The sequence below is a fragment of the Pavona decussata genome, unplaced genomic scaffold (genome assembly GCF_977016875.1).
Source record: "Pavona decussata unplaced genomic scaffold, jaPavDecu1.1 SCAFFOLD_32, whole genome shotgun sequence".
In the NCBI taxonomy this organism is placed as follows: domain Eukaryota; kingdom Metazoa; phylum Cnidaria; class Anthozoa; order Scleractinia; family Agariciidae; genus Pavona; species Pavona decussata.
In genome coordinates this window covers 2,035,030-2,053,970 of record NW_028145455.1, presented here as the reverse complement: position 1 = coordinate 2,053,970, position 18,941 = coordinate 2,035,030, and the positions used below count along the sequence as shown (strand labels likewise).

At 37.6% G+C, this 18,941-nt stretch overlaps 1 protein-coding gene and 1 long non-coding RNA gene across 2 annotated transcripts; both read right to left on the bottom strand.

Moving 5' to 3' along the window:
• Positions 1 to 138: 138 nt before the first annotated feature.
• Positions 139 to 17,573, bottom strand: LOC146484596 (gelsolin-like protein 1). The gene is made up of 14 exons (XM_085104638.1): positions 17,183 to 17,573; positions 16,944 to 17,033; positions 14,403 to 14,495; positions 13,168 to 13,260; positions 12,391 to 12,485; positions 11,846 to 11,915; positions 10,605 to 10,703; positions 9,093 to 9,158; positions 7,493 to 7,523; positions 5,720 to 5,778; positions 4,023 to 4,137; positions 2,789 to 2,880; positions 1,474 to 1,578; positions 139 to 867 (listed from the first exon to the last, which is right to left on the bottom strand). Exons 1-13 carry the CDS (start codon positions 17,261 to 17,263, stop codon positions 1,489 to 1,491), a joined length of 1,074 nt encoding a protein of 357 aa, XP_084960764.1. The 5' UTR covers positions 17,264 to 17,573; the 3' UTR covers positions 139 to 867; positions 1,474 to 1,488.
• LOC146484597 (uncharacterized) lies at positions 6,255 to 7,486 on the bottom strand. Its single transcript, XR_014863600.1, has 2 exons — positions 7,141 to 7,486; positions 6,255 to 6,979 (listed from the first exon to the last, which is right to left on the bottom strand). It is a non-coding gene; the product is annotated as an uncharacterized LOC146484597 (long non-coding RNA).
• Positions 17,574 to 18,941: the final 1,368 nt, after the last annotated feature.

Here is an 18,941-nt window from a genome sequence, read left to right as displayed (position 1 = left end):
AGTGCGATCATAGCCTGAGTAAACGGCCGTTTAGCGTCGGTTGTTACTGCTAGTTTTCGCGGGAAGACCAATGGCGGGGTCTGTTTACTGAGGCCAGTGTGATCACTGTTAAGACAGAAGCAAATAGAGTTGGAACAATAACAACAACATCATACTTTATTTTTACCCTCAGTTTACCAAAAAATATAGGTTAACAACAGCGTGACGAGTGAACAATAGTGATATTTTATATTAGAGCCTATTTTTAGTTTCCACTGAACAGGCATGACACACACACGGGAAAAGGCAAGGGGCAATAAAATCCTTAATGTCCTGCTTCGGTGCTTCAGTTTTTTTTGCCTAGGCATTCGGCTGCAAAGTCTAAGAATTTGGGCTAGAAAGCTGTCATTTCGCCCACAACAAAGTTGTCTGTCCCGCTCACACGACAAGTCCTATTATTTAGTCTTATTAGTTAGCGTGTAAAACTGGATTCGAAACGTTCCACTTGCGTGTAATGTAGTTTTAAGTCGATGGTAGAACGAGGATTTCTCTGTAGATCCGTAGACGAATTCTAAGTAAAGGCGACTTTACTACGTTGCCTGCAAAGAAGAGTTCTTGTGGGCGAATTGGCTGACATTCCCCAGGGAAAGGCGAGTACATACGACAAGAAGCACGTCGCATTCTTTGACAACACTCAACCGTGCGTCGAGTTTACAACTCAGGTTCCACTATTATAAAGAAATCTGCCACATTAATTTAGAGTTACACATTTGAGTCACAAGTCACCTGTTTAATATAAAAGAGCTCACTACAAAACTGCCAATATTTTTAAAAATACAATTATCAGCTTCAAGGTGTGCTTGGCGTCCATTCAGCTCTGGAAACGCGCTGAAACAAAATTGACATCAAACAATTACTTTTACTTGTAAGGCCTTCCAGAAGGAATAATTTCATAATCCCATTATGTTATAAAATGACTGTCTGACATCAAAGCACAAATACGACAAAATCCACAAACCGAGATGTAAGCACCACCTTAAAGCACCGTAAAATAAAATTCATATCTTCAAGCCGCCGTGTAATTTTCTTTTTATTATAATTAAACACAAATCGCTCTCCATTTTTCACCGACTGCTTGCAAAAACAAACGTGAAAAAGCGAGAAGTGACGTCATCAATATCCTCACTTGTGAGGATATGGAGAATACGCCACTCGGGTCCCGGATGTAGTTTCGTATAAATTTTACGATTGGTGGATTTTGCAGTAAAACACTCGTGTCTATATAATAAGGGCCAGCACGCGTCAGTTGGAAAGAAGTAATATTTCTTGATATCGAAATTAAGGTACATTCAGTTTTCTTGTGTGATAAGAACGTCAAAAATTGAAGAAAACTTGTAACCTCAACAAATTCCCCCACACCTCCCCGTCACAAATAGACCTGAGTAGCCCCCCCCTCCCTCACCCCCAAGTGCTGCGAGTGCCCTGTGTTCTCACCTTGTAAGTATCCACTTAGAATTCAGCCTCAAAGGCTGGTGACGTTTGTCCTTCCTTCACCACAGTCACCGGCACCAGTGGATGCTTGGTTTTTAGCAAGTACTTCTGAGGAGAAACGATCGCTGTCTGTTAGAGCAGTTTCTGACTGAGTGACATTAAACCCAACAAAAAGAAATCACTTTAACCAATCACAAGAAACGTAAACAACACGTTGAGCCAATCAGAACTCGACGAAACTCATGTAAAGTCAAACGCGGGAAAACGCGCGCGAGAAGGTCACGATTGGTTTTGGTTGGCGCCAAGTTTTGTTGACAGCGTGTGTAGTTATAAAAAATCCGAGTTAAGAAGTACTTTATGGTTGAAATTGAGCAAAAATATATACGAGCAAACGTAAAAGTAGAGACACATCAATCGCTAAAAAAACTATAAAATGTTACTAAATACAATACAAAAATTAGTTAATAATTTAATAATAATAATAATAATAATAATAATTATAAATAATAGTAGAAAACAGAGCTATCAAAGCCTATTTACAATTCTTGTCGATTAAAAAAAGAGACTATTTTCAAGCACAATTTTTTTTGAAGAAAAAGAAAAAAAAAATCTCATCAAGTTACAATAGTATTCTCATTCGTAATAAAAAATTATATGATCACATCATCACTAAAAATATATTTGGAAGTTAAAATACGGTCCTTAATGACGAAAAAGCAACTCTTATTAAAAATATAAGCAGGTTATATCGGTCATTAAAAGCAACTAAACTTACGAAATAATAATAATAATAACAATAATAATAATAATAATAATAATAATATAATAATAATAATAATAATAATAATAATAATAAATGTTAAATGAAACCAAGTACCATTGTCTCTTGTTTGTGTTGTTCCTTTGTTTTGCAAACAAAAGAGCCATAAAGGCTTGATAAGCGGCCTTATTTATGCCCCACTCTATGCAACTTAAATTTTATTTTAAGATTTTTATCATTAAATAATAAAAAAGGGAATAAAAGAAGAAGGAAAAAATAAGAGAGTTTTGAAACAAAGACCTTCAGATCACCAATTTTTGACCGAGCGACACCTGGAGGACTGGGGTGGCTGATCAACACGAATAGAAAAATAAATAAATAAATAAATAAATAAATAAATAAATAAATAAATAAATAAAATATATAACAACAAAAAACAAAAGAAGAAAAATAATGAGTGTTACTAGAAGTGTTGTGTCACGCTACGAGACGGCTGCTTAATACCACACGACCCAATAAAGTAGGACTTGGTTTCTAAGGTTTCTAAAAGAAACTTACATGGGCATATTCCATGGCCTTGCGTCTTTCATCAATGCTGGCCTTCTTTCCAGTCCAAACATAACAGGCTTTACCAGTGTCACACACAAACACTACAAAAGAATGACAACAAATATCACAGCGATACATCAATGCATGTTGAATGCAATTCCATAAAAATCACCAAACACTGCTGAACATGGGCTCTTTGATAAAACACTGGGCCATTCAGAGTTGAGGCCCGTTTAAAACGTTTCAACATTTGCTTCAACATGCGTTCAACACAGTTGTTGAACCAAATGTGGGGGGCGTTTGAACAGGTCGTTCATGTATAAAATGTTGAAAGCTTGTTAAATCAAATTTAAATTGGTTTAAAATTTCATTCAACATCGATTCAACTTTCCCAGTTTTCCTTTGCTCTTGAAAATGTTGAATGGCGTTGATGCTGTTTGAACACTCCGTTTAACATTCGTCAAACCTTTGTCCAACATCCGTTCAACTTTTGTTGAACCAATGTTGGTCAAATGTTGAAACTGTCTAAACAGGCCAATAGGCAGTCTGAGAAGGAGTGATATGTACAGTCCTTGTGTCTTTTTGCCTGACAAAACTATAACAGCCTGTGGTTTCACTCATTGATGCAGCTAGCTAGGGTATTCAGATTTAGCCAAACGAATCCCAAAGACTTTCTAGGACAAATAACTTCATAATAGCATGACTTTCCTTTGGGAAAATAATAATAGAATGACTTTCCTTTGGGAAATAAATTTTATTTTTTGCAAATATCTTTAATAATTATTGTTTGGTTCCTCCAACATAGCAGCCGTGAACACACTTCATAAAACTTCATACAACGGACTCACATTTCCCATCATCGTCTTTTTAAAATAATATTACCAGTAGCAATCCAGACCTTTGTGTCAGTGATTGGGGGGTGGGGGGAAGTATCTCAGTACCTTGGCCCTAAGGGCCTTGGTTTGGTCCAAAGATGGAAGGGGGGGAGGGGAGGGCCCCACTGAGCTGGACAATATGATTCCAACCAGTGATGTTTGAAAAGAAAATGACAGATGTCGTTTACAGTGAATTCTGATGACAGAAGTTTTCTTATTGTTGTACAAATATCGTTCGGAAAAGGTGTTAAAGGGAAGAAAAAAAAAAACAAAAGGAGAATGCTATATGACTTCATGACTTCATGTCATGTTTTCTAAGGTGATCTTCCCATCAAACAGTCAAACAATAACTGATTGTTTATACTCACCATCAGAACTGGCCAGCACCCTCTTTGAGAATTTACCCATGTTGGTAAATTCCAACCGCCCACTTTCATCGCTTAGTTTGAAGATTGTTTTCTCAAAGTCATCATCTTCAGGATCCTGTGGAACAAGACAACAAAGGGTTAATTTATGTAAACTAACTTTTAACGATCAGATGTCACTTCTTTTTAAACAATATTCCACTGATGAGCTAATAAAATAATACAACCAAAGTCTGGTATGGTTTGCCTTTTCTTGTCAACTCTTGTTGGTTCATTGGTTGATCAGTCACTTGTTGGGCAAATCAAGAGGGGCTCAACGGCATCAACAATTATTTTTTTTTGGTATTTGAAAATGGATGGATTCTGAAACAAAGGTTAATGTTAATTGGTCTTATTTATAAACCACCTAATTATTTTTGAAAATATAGAATTTTGGGATAAATTTGACTCGACTCTAAGGACATTACAAAACATACATGTATTTCTGTCTATAAAAACAAATTTGCATCAGTGGAAACTTAAACATAGTAGCCAGCCCAATAACAATTATTATTCTGTTAAAAGTGGCAATGTAAATTAGTGCACAGAAACCATTAACACGTCTGGCTAGCAATGGCTAGCCTACTGCACTCATCATGTAAAAATTCAATTGAGATCAATATGACTGTGCTTCTTTTAATGAGCTATTAATATTTACAGAATACGATCAAAGTTGAAAAAAGCTATTCATTACACAATCAAGAAACAATAGGAAGATTTGAAGGGGCAAAGGCTTACAATCTGTGGTAAAAATTAGTAAAAAACTTTTAACAATGCAGTTTCTCTCCTTATAATATCACTTCCTGATCTAACAAGTAAAGGAAATGATCACTAAAAAAAACAAACATTTCTTGATGTTGATGATGAAATATTCTCCTAATTAGAACTATAAGAAATATATTAAAGGGGCACTTGCACAGCGATTTTGCTGCATATTTGTCAAAACTGCCGAAATATTTTACAATAAACTTGTTTTGTAACATGAAATTGCTCTTACAACATCGGGAAGAAAATATCAAGGTTTTTCTCCAAGGAAGAACAAACCATCATCAATAATTTTTTTAGCGACTTCTCTAAAATACACAGGAAGAACTTGAAAAAACTGGCCAACTTTTTCAAGTTGCAATCCACTTCCATCCTAGCCATCTGCAGCCAAACATACTAAACAGCAGTTTCTGTGCACTAGTAAGGTTATTGTAAACAAAACTAAACCATTATTTTAACTACTCCTTTGAGATAAACATGTTTTTTTGGCTACCATAGTGATCCTTAAAATTGGTGATACTGCCTCTTTAAGAACAGTGAGGAGAATAATGATAATAATCATGACAATTATAATAATAAAAGTCTTTATTCACACATTTCAAACAGACATTAAAACTTACAAGGTAAAAGATATATGCATGCATGTTAAGGGTTAATGACAAAAAAACACAAAACAAAAAAAAAAACCTCAAAGAATTTAAGGGCAGTGAAGTGGCATTTTTATCCAAATGATCAGGTTGTATACAAAAATAAAACAATTCATGGGACTATGGGGAGAATCTGAGCAAAAAAAACAAACAAAAAAAAAAAAAAAAAAAAAAACAAATTGACCTCTCAGCTCTAGAAGCAACGATCAACAAATCTGAAAGAAGATTGAAATAATGAATCTAGTCAACCTCATTGTCCGCTGATGGATCCCCCGACGGAAGATGAACTGTTGACTGGAACTTGTCATCTGTTGATTCAATTAGTATATATCAACATGACCATAATCAACTTTACCGAAAAGGATGGCAACTGGTACATGGTACTTTCACCGTTATAGAAATGCAACGAAAACTTGTAAAAACTACAAACCTAGCATACATGCACAAATGCTTTTAGTACGGGGACGAATTTCGCCAAAAATATGGCTTGTATATGTCTTAATTGGCCGTGTTAGGTTTGCAAGGTATAATTTGCAGTAAAATCTACAGCCAACATTTTTTTCCGTACAGCAGATTGTTACAGTATATTCTGAATATGAGCACTGGGCTTACTTTAATTTTGCGATAAGAGCTTATGTGTAAGGCTTGACAATAAAAATAGCTTCACAAAGCTGTAAACGGTAAACTAGCAGTTTGTAATTAACACTCTAGTATGGGCTTCTAATAATAATAATTTTATTTATCAAAAGAGTGTGTGCATCTCATTCTGACAGAATTGTTAGCCAGGCCACTTCGACAGCGTATGTTCCCCAAGGAACTGAGAACTGAAATGGTTGTAAAGAGGGGTCTACCATAAATATGATGGAAAAATAAATATTTCTAATGGTTTTAGTGGAGAGGATGAGAGTCTGGATGCAGGGAGGATAACAAAGGCTGTAAACTGAACGAAGATTTACAAATGGTACAGGACTTCAACTGACAATGGAGAGTCTGGACTGGAGGACAACAGAAATAGTAGACTAGCTGAAGATTCACAAATGGTACAGGATTTCAACTGACAGTGGAAAGTCTGGACTGGAGGACAATAGAGATGGTAAACTGAATGATGATTCACAAACGGTACAGGATTTCAACTGACAGTGGAGAGGCTGGACTGGAGGACAATAGAGATGGTAAACTGAATGATGATTCACAAACGGTACAGGATTTCAACTGACAGTGGAGATTGAGTCTGGACTGGGCGACAACAGAGATCTATGGTAAACTGAATGAAGATTCACAAATGGTACAGAACTTCCACTGACAGTGGAGATGGAGTCTGGACTGGGGGACAACAGAGATGGTAAACTGTAGGAAGATTCACAAACGGTACAGGATTTCAACTGACAGTGGAGAGGCTGGACTGGAGGACAATAGAGATGGTAAACTGAATGAAGATTCGCAAATGGTACAGAACTTCAACTGACAGTGGAGATTGAGTCTGGACTGGGGGACAACAGAAATAGTAGACTAGCACCAGAGATTCACAAATGGTACAGGATTTCAACTGACAGTGGAAAGTCTGGACTGGAAGACAATAGAGATGGTAAACTGAATGATGATTCACAAACGGTACAGGATTTCAACTGACAGTGGAGAGGCTGGACTGGAGGACAATAGAGATGGTAAACTGAATGAAGATTCACAAATGGTACAGAACCTCAACTGACAGTGGAGATGGAGTCTGGACTGGGGGACAACAGAGATGGTAAACTGTAGGAAGATTCACAAATGGTACAGGATTTCAACTGACAGTGGAGAGGCTGGACTGGGGGACAACAGAGGTGGTGGTGTACATGTAAACTGAATGAAGATTCACAAATGGTACAGGCATTCAACTGACAGTGGAGAGGCTGGACTGGAGGACTACAGAGACAATCTCAACTCTCCAATAAAGTTCTAAACCATCCCCTATGATTTCTGAGTATTTTAAACATGAGATTTACACCCTAATCCTAGACCTACAGAGAGATTCAATCTTACCAAGAACCTCTGATTTGGCTCCTCTTTCACTCTAAAACAAAAATCAAGGAAGCTTAGTTAATATTGCCGTTCCATTAAGCAACACAAATCACAGACATGACCTGACTTGGATTTGTCTTCACTCCAGCAGCCAGTTTGGCCTGCTGGCTGGAGCTTTGCATCCAACTTTCACAATCATGCAGTACAGTGCATGCTAAACTATCTCTGTTGCCCAGATAACTGGACTAGTGTTTTGATCTTGCAGAGTTTTTTCTATAGTTTTCTTACTGCAATCTAATTATTTAAAAAAACGGACCTGTAAGGATCCCCTCGTTATTGGGACAACAGCAATTATTTGCCACAACAACAGGCAACAACTCCTTCAAATTATCCAAAATTTGGGCCCCACCTTTGGGTGCTGAATTTAAAAAGATCTTCACAAAAGTTAAATGGCCAGCACATGACTTAGGCTCGATTTCCCCCGTCTCCCGGGTCCGGTCTGTGATCCTGCGGGCTCATTTTCCCGAACAATGGCGGGTAATCGAGCCTACAAATGACTGTACATTGAGATTTATGAGCTTTATGTTCATTTTTGGTACATTATTTTAAAACTGTCTTTGTTACATAGTCCCTACTAGTCCCTGAAAGAGAGAGCATTACTGGGAATCTTGTCAGGAATTGAATTTGTGGCCCAGTGCTGTTTGTTTAAATCTAAAATGACAACATAACTGTCTTTTAAACTGATATCATGGCAGTTATTATGAGTGGATTCAAAATAACTATTAAAATGGCCTGGATTCACTTGGCAGGTCAGCTGTAAACTCTCAGGGAACTTGAACCACTTATCTTATTGAGAAATGACCATGGGATCAAATGAACACTTACTTACAAAACTATTATTTGTTTTCGTGGGTATATTTCACTGGTATTTGTCTTTGGAGCTTAGATTGACTGTAAATTGAGTTGAAGTTTAATTGGTTGTTCCTCAGGTATATCCTCAGCATTCATGACTTGCTTATAAGAGCCTTTGAATAAGGGTATAAGCTGCAAAACAAATACCTAGGAACCCTACTTATTGCCAGAATTGTTACCTTTTAGACTTGAGTGAAAATGCCACACCCACAAACCAAGCTTTTGGTGCATTTACTAGAGGATGGTTTAGAATTTCTGCCAAGTAACCTAACAACTTTAAGGCCCTACCTGTGGGGGAGGGGGGTACTCTTTAACTTTTTGGGTGGGGGTGAGCTGCTGGGACTCTGAAACCCTCACCCTAAACCAGACCAAGTTCACGTTCCAACCCTATACTAGACTACAAACCAAAAACCTCTACCCTATCACAGAGTCACTATTTTCCAGAAACCCAGTCACTAACACAGTCCAGCCAAAACAAAATCTTCTACAAGACAACAACAACTAAAACACCTTTTTAAAGTGTCAATTCCTAGGCTAAGTTCTTCAAGCAACTGATCAGTTTCCTGGAAAATTATACCTTATTCTGAACCCAAACTCTCTGGTTTCTATACCTTATCCCAGACCAAATTGCTTGAAAACCATACCCTTCACAGCAGCACATACCCATATAGCTTACGTTTTTTTATTTTGCGTGATATTTGACACTGACCTTTAATTTACCGATATACTCCATGGCTTTGGACCTCTCATCCTTGTCAGACTGGCTTCCATTAACCTTTAAATTAGCAAACAAAAAATGAAAAATTATCATAAATCTTCAGCACATTTCTTGGAGGAGAGCTCCGACTTTTAATCAAATTTTTAATTAACCTAAAACAAGGGTTCAAGAACTTTTGAAAGTGTCAGTGCTAGCTAAAGTAGACAGCAACTTAAGGCAATCAATTATTCAAGTGTAAAGCAACACTGAACAATGTTGTGCCTCCTTGATCAGTTCAAGCACTGCTTGCAAGCAACACTTCTACTGGCTACCTGTCCAAATATTTTTTATTTATTTTTATTTTTATTATCTTGCCACACAATAAATTACAAATAGAATAGAAAAGGTAATAAATAGCTAATTAATATTAAATTTAAAGTGAACATGCAACTTGGAAAAAGAGAGGCAAAGCTTATGAAGAATAGAGATTTCCCCCCACGGCAATTTAAATACTGGCAGAGCTAGAAAATCTTTACAGAACTAGATTTTTTTCATTCAAAGATTAGCCGAAAATGACGTGTAAGTAGCATGCCTGTATTCAAAAACATTTCAGCAGTAATCAGCGCACACACTGCAATGTTCTGTAAACCAAATTGTGTTACATACTTCCTTTGAATTACTTGGGATGCCTTTTGTAAATATATGCAAATGTAATGATTTAATCATTAATATGTGATCAGTTTACCATGGGTATCAAAGAAATTTTTCCTGTCTGTTATGCGAAAATATATTTTAATTAATGTTTTGAGCTTAAATTCATGAAAAAACAAGACGTTACAAGTTCATTAGTCTGATTTAAGCTTATATCACATGCGGCTTGTAAATTTTGACAAATAATATTTGCCTCCTGAACTATAATTGTTTTACCTTGTTTTTACTTAGTTCTCGAAGAATTACTTTTATTGGGATCAGAGAACTGTTTTCTGTCAATTCCAAATTACTACAGTCACTGTAGTTCAACGTTGACCCAATAATTCAGTTCAAACAATAAAAAACAACGAAAAAAATGCAATGACGATGATATAGTTGGAAGTGACAGAAGTTCCTAGTTTAATATGTGTGGGAGACATTCAAGCGAGTGTAATTTACAGGATTTATTCATCTTATTTCTACAATATGGGCTTCCCTTGCCAGCCGCTGTTTGGGAAAATGACCGGACTCAAGCAGCGACAGAAATCAACCACAATGAAAATGTTCATTTTGTGCTGTTAACAAGATTTACTTTTGCGTCCATGGCTCGGGAGTAAAATGCAAAAAAAAAAAAAACTGAACATGTCAGAATTATGGAACTGGTCTGGAAAAAACAAATATATTATTGCTACACCCCCTCTCAGGAATTTCAAGGAAACTTGACCCCCCCCCCCCAACCTCTGGAATTTTGAATCCCTTCTGTGGGAGGTGGGGGGGGGGGGGTATGGATATTTTCTGGAACCACACTGAATTGAAAGAAAGAGAGACACTTACCTGGTAAAGTGTCAACCCATTATCAATAACGTAGACATTGTCTGGAGTAATGCTCTCTTTGCAATATGGAACCTCCCTCACGCTTACTTTGTTTCTACCCTGCAAACAAATGACAAGATTTCCCAGGCATGTGAAATTCATACTTGACAATAGGCCATTTAACAGTTGTGTATACCTGCCAACTCTCACGCATTATGCGTGAGCCTCACGCCTGCGGACTAAACACATCAATCTCACGCATCGAGGACAATTTCTCATGCATGACTCACAAATCCGGACTAGCTGTTCTTAAAACAAACTTCATTTCATTTTACATTTGTTATGTATTACTTCTTTCCCCTTTATAACAATCGCAAAAGCTTTCAAATGTCTACAATCTGTTCGAATTGTATTAACGGCTGTATTAATGTGTTCGAAGGTCGTGGGAATATCTTCGGACATTTTCCGTAACATTCGTAAGTCTTCGGAAAATCGTCGGAAATCTTCGGAAGTGGCTCGGACGTTTTCGGTTGCGAAGCGAGGCTGGGGGTGACCTTGTTTTGATACAAACCTCACTGCTTTTCATATGTAAATGCAAACTAGTTAGCATAAGAACAGCATGATCTACATATGAAAAGCAGTGAGGTTTGAATCAAAACAAGGTCATCTTCAGCCTCGCTTCCAATGCAAGGCCAGGTCACTTAGTACACAACTGTAAAAAGGCCTACTGACTGTGTAGTAACAACTTCACCCTTTCCTACAAATGAAAACTTGGTCAATATCAAGTTGGTCAATTGCAGTGAAATTTTGACAGCAAACTGGTCTTGGAATGATCTTTGAGTTTAAAGAAAAAAATGGTACCCCCTGGTAAATATCTATAATGTGCTTTAACACCCCTACAATTTTTCAATTTTTTTTTAAATTAAATGCACTTACACAGACCCTGACATATATACATATCTCAGGTGTCTTTGTGCATAAATTTAAAAGCTGGTCGAGCGGGTAGCCCTATCACATGTGCCAATCAGTGAAACTTAATTTGCAGTTTTTAATTTTGATGTCTCAAAACCATTTCTGTCAAAGACCTAACTTCTTTCAGTTATCTTGAAATGAATTTCACTCATCCAAAACCTTTTAAATGGTACATCACACATGAGCATTGTGGTTTTCTTTGCTGTTCTGGAAAATTGGGCTAGAAAACTTAGTCTAAAAGGGTTTGGTCATACACTGTGGAGTGAGATGTCCCAACCCAGTAAATTTACCTCATCATTGAATCTCAGCAAGCGAGGCTTGTACTCCTTTGGCCCAACTCGCCTGAAGCCTGAGTCAGCACTAAACAGAAAAAGCACAAAAGAAAAAAGAGATGTTATTTTTAAGTAAATTTGATCTGCTTGCAAGGCCAATATTATTGTGTTTGTTTACATGTATTAAGATTATGTAGTTACATGTACTGCTTTTCTTCAATGAAAATATAAAGAAAAATAGACAAAAAGCTTTCCTAAATGAAAACTTTATTCAAATAAGCCTTTGTTTAAGCCTAAGAAGCGAAAACATACAATTTCAACTTCAAGGGCTGGAACTTATTTAATTAGTGATTTGAAGGAATTGCAAGTCAATTTTGAAGCAAATTTATCATCCTGTGTGGAATAGTTTTTCAAAAATTCAGCTGTACAGAATATATGGTGCTATTCATGGTGAGACTAAACAGATGGGCAACTTTACAGTGTAGGTGTTTCATGTAAAGTTTTTGACATGCTTATCAATTTAAAATAGCAAAAGAAAAAAGAGAATCATTTCACTCTCATACCCTCCATTCATGGTTGTAAGCTCTTTGAAGTAGCTTTTGAACAAGCTGCTTTCATGATTCATCACTTCTCGATGCTGGACGGGCTTGTCATTGAGCTAACAAAAGAGAAAAGTAACCAAATAAGAACAACTTATTCATTGGTTTTAGTATCAGGGATCTTTCATGAATACACTTGTCTAATAATTTAAGATAAGAGAGCCAACTGGACAACTGGGCCCGATTGTTCAAAAGCCAGTTAAAGCTGATCCCCATGATCTTGCTTCTTCAAAATGTTTTTAAGGGCTGATTTTAAGCTAATGGTAAAGAAAACTCTAAGCTAAAACTAAGGGACAAAAATCTTTAGGAAGCATCTTTACTAAATAGAAACTAAACTTGAATAAAAGTTCAAGCTAACCCAGGATTAGCATAATTGGGCTTTCAACAACAGGGCCCTGCAGGGCTTGACACTAACTTTTGACATCACTTCCCACTTTGGAAAGTAAATTTCGAATTTTACTTTCCATTTCAAAACTTTACCCTCCAACATATTTTTCAGGATCATTCTCTAATAACAATAATAAAATAATGTCTCACTTTAGCTATTAATTACATGTGCACCCCCCTCCCCTTTAAATAGATGACTAAATGATTAAATTAATCAATTGAAATTGGGGGATACTTTTGCATATAATTTTGTAAACAGCTTGTACATGTACCTGTAAGCATATTTAAGCAAAAAAATCTACATGCAAGATCTTTCAACAAACAATAACTATTAACAAACGTTTCAAAACTCACAAGGGTGTCCAGTTCAACTGTCTTGTACGCTGCTGTCCCATATTCATCCTGAGTGGATTCTTTGCCAATCCAAAAGTGGACATCATACAAAAGCTTCGATTCAGAATATTAAAATAACAAATAATAAGTCAGTTTAAGGTTACTGCAGTGATAAACTGCGCACATAGCCCAACAAATGCCATAAATTTTAAAATATAAACAAATAAAAAAAAAATTCAATTTAGAATTAATTTTGAACTAGTCTCTACTACACCATTACAATACACCTAGTCACATCTTACACTTCCAGCCCTGGCCCCAGGGGAATACTCGGGGGTAAACGTGACAGGGGGATCCGACATATTTTTTTGGGTCTAAAATTTTCAACTCCTGTATTTTTTTGGGTTGAAGATTTAACCGCGTATTTTTGGGGGTTCAAATTTCCGCCAGGCTAATAGTTCTTACCCAATTCAAGCTAAAGTTTCCCGCAAGATCCGGAAGCATGATTCGAATAATCTGCATGTAGCTGGAGTGCCGAATTTCCAGAACAGCAGAAAGGCAGTATGTATACTTTTCTTAAAATTGCATTTTTAGGGTATAAAAGTCATATTTTTTGGGGTCTAAAATTTCCAGTCTTGTATTTTTTTGGGTGAACAATATAAGGTCCATGTATTTTTTTTGGGTGCAAAATATTAGGCTCCGTCGGGAGCCTAAAAGAGGTCATCCACGAAAGACTTCACCCTGGCAACATCAACAGGGATAATGGAATTGAAATTTCAGAGGCTTGGATGCCTACAATCAAACAACAGTCGATCCAGGAGTGCATTCGATGATCTCGATCCCAGGCTCTCTCTCTTTACCAAGTTGGTGATGATGTCAACTGTCCCTGCAAAATCTATGGAGGATGCCAGGTACACATACCAAGATCCATGGATCTATTCATTCAATCAAAATTGTCCCATACAATCTTGACTCCAATCTGTATTAATTAGGAGTGCGTTCTTTCCATGTCGAACGGAACACAATCGTAATACAAACAAACAAATCATTAATTTGAGCTACGTGTATTGATCAAAAAGAAGTCCACAATCTTAACCTAATTTCACACAAAATCTAACAAACAGGCCCTCCTCTCAGGGGAAAGTGGGAGAGGCAGGGCCTGATCACAAGTTATCCATTAAGAACTAGGGTGAACATATCTTTGATGTTGATCAACACTGGCCTTGTCTTTGATTGTTAGACATGGTATAACTTACCTCGTCACTTTCCTTATCCTTGTAAGTGTTCAGAATGATGTAGGAATCTCCACTGAAGAATTTGCCATTGTCTTCCTTTGGCCAGTGCGTCACCTTGACAAGATTAATCCAATCTGACTTTAGTACAGTGGCTTTAGAAATTTTTGTGTTTGTTTGTTTGTTTTTCCTTGTAAAGTTAGACCGCTAGTCTAGGCCCTTAGTGTGCTAAATCCCTGCTAGGATCCCACAAAAAGGTGAAGAAGGGAGAGAGCCCTTAATTTCCTATGTCTTTTAATAATTCCTGGTACACAGCTGTTTTGTAGTGCATTACCTTTTCTTTATCTGGTACATTTGAACATCTATTTTGTCCCAGCAGTGGGGCATTTGCAAGTTCATTTTCCTAAAATCCTAATCCCTGGGTGGTTGGCCCAGTTTTTTTTTTGGGGGGGGGGTGGGGGGGATGGGCACTGTTGGAATTGACTGGTGCATTACATTACACATGGAAGGAGAGATATAATGTGAAGTAGAGTTTCTTAATAATACACAATGTATCCAAGGAAGTTACAAAATAATGCAACATATTAGTATTGTCAGAGATCCACCTACAACTTTTTATTATCACTATCTCTTCAAGGTATCTCCTTCTTTCCCTACCTAGGAAACTAAATGTGTTTTAGAATGAAGAAAGGAAAGTTGATTTAGTCAAGGAACAGTGGATCAAGGTAAAGAAAAATCATTCCAACATCACTTGTGACACAGAAACTTGAGCTGTTCCAGAAAATATCCATACTCCCCCCACTGAAGGCTTTCTGTTTTGCACCCCCTGTCGCCCCAGGAATTTCCAGTTTAGCTAAGTTGCTTCTAAAATTTTGACTTTTAAGACCCCCCACCCCCTAGGAATTTCCAATGATCTTCCATGGGGTGGGTATGGATTTTTTCTGGGACTGTACAATTATGATGGAAGCCTCAAATGACCCCTGTAGCAAGCATTTCTGCGAGGTTATTGTTAGTGATTACAATGGAAATATTCAATCAATTAGTCAAACTCTTTGTGAAAATTAAAGTATTTACATGTCATAATAGGTGTGGTTACATTAGACCTCTTCCCCAAAAGCTCCCCTTGGGAAAATAGCTTGGGTTGGGTTCAGTCTGGGTTTTGATCAATTTCATGCTTGCGGTTACCGATGATAAATTGCCCAAGGGGAACGGTAAACCCTTACCATATTTGATGAGAAACGCAGATAAACGTAAACATGAATGACACGAATCATTAAATGTTTTCGGTAATTTTGACGCTTTTATTACAACCTCCACCTCAAATAGGGTTGGTAATTCAGCACGACTTTATTTCAAGAAGAGAACGTTGACGCCAACAACAAATACACTTTTTCCAGAGCTTGCAGTTTTTCGTTTTATATTTAAGAACATGCTGACTCGTTGTTTGCCATCATGAAGACAGGACGAACTTGGGTATTTACCCGAACACAAAATTGGTTTCAGCGACCCCTGAACGATAGGGTTCTGGACCACTGGTGAAAAGAGTGAGCCATGTTTTGATTGTTGTTGAGCTTGAAATGCAGTGGCAGGTACGATTTGACCTTTCGAGTAAACAACATGTTATTTTTAGTGTTTGGCACATTTTACTTTCTCATGATTGGTTGAGCGGCTTTGGGTTCTTATTAACCCATAAAATTACCTCGGGAACTGTCATGGGAAACTCTTTTGTTCTTTTTAAAATATCCATGGAAATTTCCTGAAGGCAATTTCACTCTGGGAAAATCGGTTACACACAAAACGTTGTGTTAAGAGGACAGAACACGAACTGGTGTGCGCGCGGATAGAGCGCGCACGCATAGACTGATTTGAATTGTCGTAAGCATTTTTGAGTTTTGTAGTTAAGTTACGCGAACTTTGTCGCGTGAGCGTGATGTTGGGAGTTGAGTGCCAACCGCGTTACTGTTTTGGCCAATTATCGTCCCTGTTTTAAGAAGAGTTTTCAGCAACCGCTCGTGAACACGTTGTTTCCCCGTGCGCAACAGCCATTTACCCAAGGGTTAAATGGCTACTGTAACCACACCTAATATTAACTGCGGGGCATGGGGTGGAAAAACATGCCCCACTTATCCACATATATTTTGCCCCAACGGAGGGGGGCTGTGGTTACAACGACGCTGGAAGAAGCAAATAATGTCCAATGAAAAGAAAAAAGTATATGCATCTTTAAGCCTCTCCATTTTTTTTACAACACCAGCAATGAAATATCAAGTCCTTCAATGAAATCGTGATGTTCCACACGACCTGATCACACCCATGTTACACCCGTCTGCGCAGAAAGATCCACAACGTTCTACGTACCCCTTGATATTGCTCTTTAAAAAAAATTTTTTCACGCTTTTGTAACCAGACAAATTTTCCTCAAAGAGAAAACATTTTTAAGCCCGAAATTTGGAAATAAGAAACAAAGCAGTCCTGATTCCAGATTTGTTTCGATAAATTCTGCAATTAAAGCGCTATTAGAGACAAAAATCTCTAAAATATTGAGCGATGTAAGCTTAAGCCCACCTTGAATTTGACGATTCGCCATATCTGCAAGCCAACTTTTTCGCCGGCCCCTTCCCAAGCTTTCTCTGTCTCGGCGGATGCCTTTTTCACCTGTGTTAAAACAAACAATAAAACTGTATGTAGAAAACGTTACTGAACAACAGCTGTGGACGAATAAATTCCGACGAAGCCTAGCTTACAACAACCTCATTATTTCCTTGCAGGTAAAATCCGCAAAACATATTTCAACAACTTCTTACGTTTTTCTCTATATCCGAGCCAAACAAAGCTAAATTGCTGTCTTTCCAGTCATACTTCTTGGCCTTCCTTAAACCAGACATGTCTTCGAGGAAAATAAACTCGTTAGCAGACGTACAACTCAGTGCAGCTGTGAACAGAGCGAAAGTGAAGAACACACCTTCGAAAATAATTTATCAGCCCATCGATGCCAAGCCGCAAAGCCATTCCTGATTGGCCAGTGAAAGCAAATATTCAGCAAATATGGTCACACAATCTTGAAAATCAGTGAACAGTGAAATTATTCTTGTTGATGAAGTATTATAATGACGCTTGTTTTTGCCTGACCCGGCAACTGCATCTCTAGCGTACTCACTAGAGACCTTTTAGCAACGATGACAGGAAGCGACCAGCTCCAGGGCGCAGCGTGCGGCGAGCTGCAGGCTGCGATAACCACAGGCATCCCATGGTAGTTGGCTCTGGTCGCTTTTCATCTGGCCGGTGTTTCCGTAAAATAACTGGAGTGTACTGGTTTGCCTCCCACTGGCTGGGATTTTTAACATATGTTATGTTCAGTTTGCATATTTATTTCACTGATTTATAGTGTCCCCAATTAGCACAATAGTGCTAAATACTACGACACTTAATTATTTATTCATTTCCTTATTTATTTACCAGCCGGGTTTATTACATTTCGTAAACTAAAAAATGAATGTATAACGGTTTGGAAAACAAACCTTCTTCGGGGTCTGCAAGAATAGACTAAGGAAATACGTTACAGGCCCATTATTATGGCAGGGTTTTTAGATTTATATGTCAATGTGTCATTAATATATTTTTTCTTCTTTAGTTGAAGAAAAGATGTATGTCCGTAATGGCCTTTTTTGAACAGGGGCAGGTGCCAACGAGACTGACCGTTTGAGCAAAATACTTAAAACTGTTGTCTCCTTGTTCCCAAATAGTTTTGTGCCCTTTTAAGGACATATGATACATGTGTAACGGTAAGCTAATACAAGTCGATCTGTTTGGATTCTTTCGCTGAAAATTTAAGTTGCAAAAAGTTTTAGGGAACGTAATCTTATTCCTGCAGTTAACGACATAATTGCCCCTTCGAGCACGAAATGAATTAGTTTTCCAGGGTTACGAAATTTTGAGGTGACATTTTGCTGAAGAAAACTGCAGATTTTCTTTACTACTAAATCCGAATTTCTGTATCCAAGATTTTGTTTTCGTCTTGCTTTAACTGCCGTAAGGATCAGTTTTCCCGTCTATTGCTTATCACCTTTAGCAGTTCTTGACTGATGAAAGGTGCGTCCTCGGAGACCCAGGAGCAGCTAGTCGGTAGGAAGGATCATTTTCATGGACGAAAGTTGTTAATGTTGTAAACTTTCGCCCCTGAAAAACCCTTTCTTCCTACTCAGGGCTGCCCCTGGCTCTCCGACTCTCCGAGGATGAGAAAGGTGCTACTGCTCGGTATATTATTCTAATTTTCAAGAATAACGCTAGAACTAATACATTTAAGTTTAGTTTTTTCATTAGGGTCATGGACATGTGGAACACTTTACCATTGCCTGTTCGTCAGGCAATAGCCATTGCTAACCAGTTAAGACAGGAGTGAGGGAGTTTTTAGCTGGAAATACGTGAGGTTTTTTTTTTTTTTCAGGGGTTTAATTGATAATTTATTGATTTTTTTGCACATATCTCCATATGCATTTTTACATTTTTAATTGTCCGGTCTCATATAATCTTAGTTTGTATGATATGAATATTTTTTAGAACGTG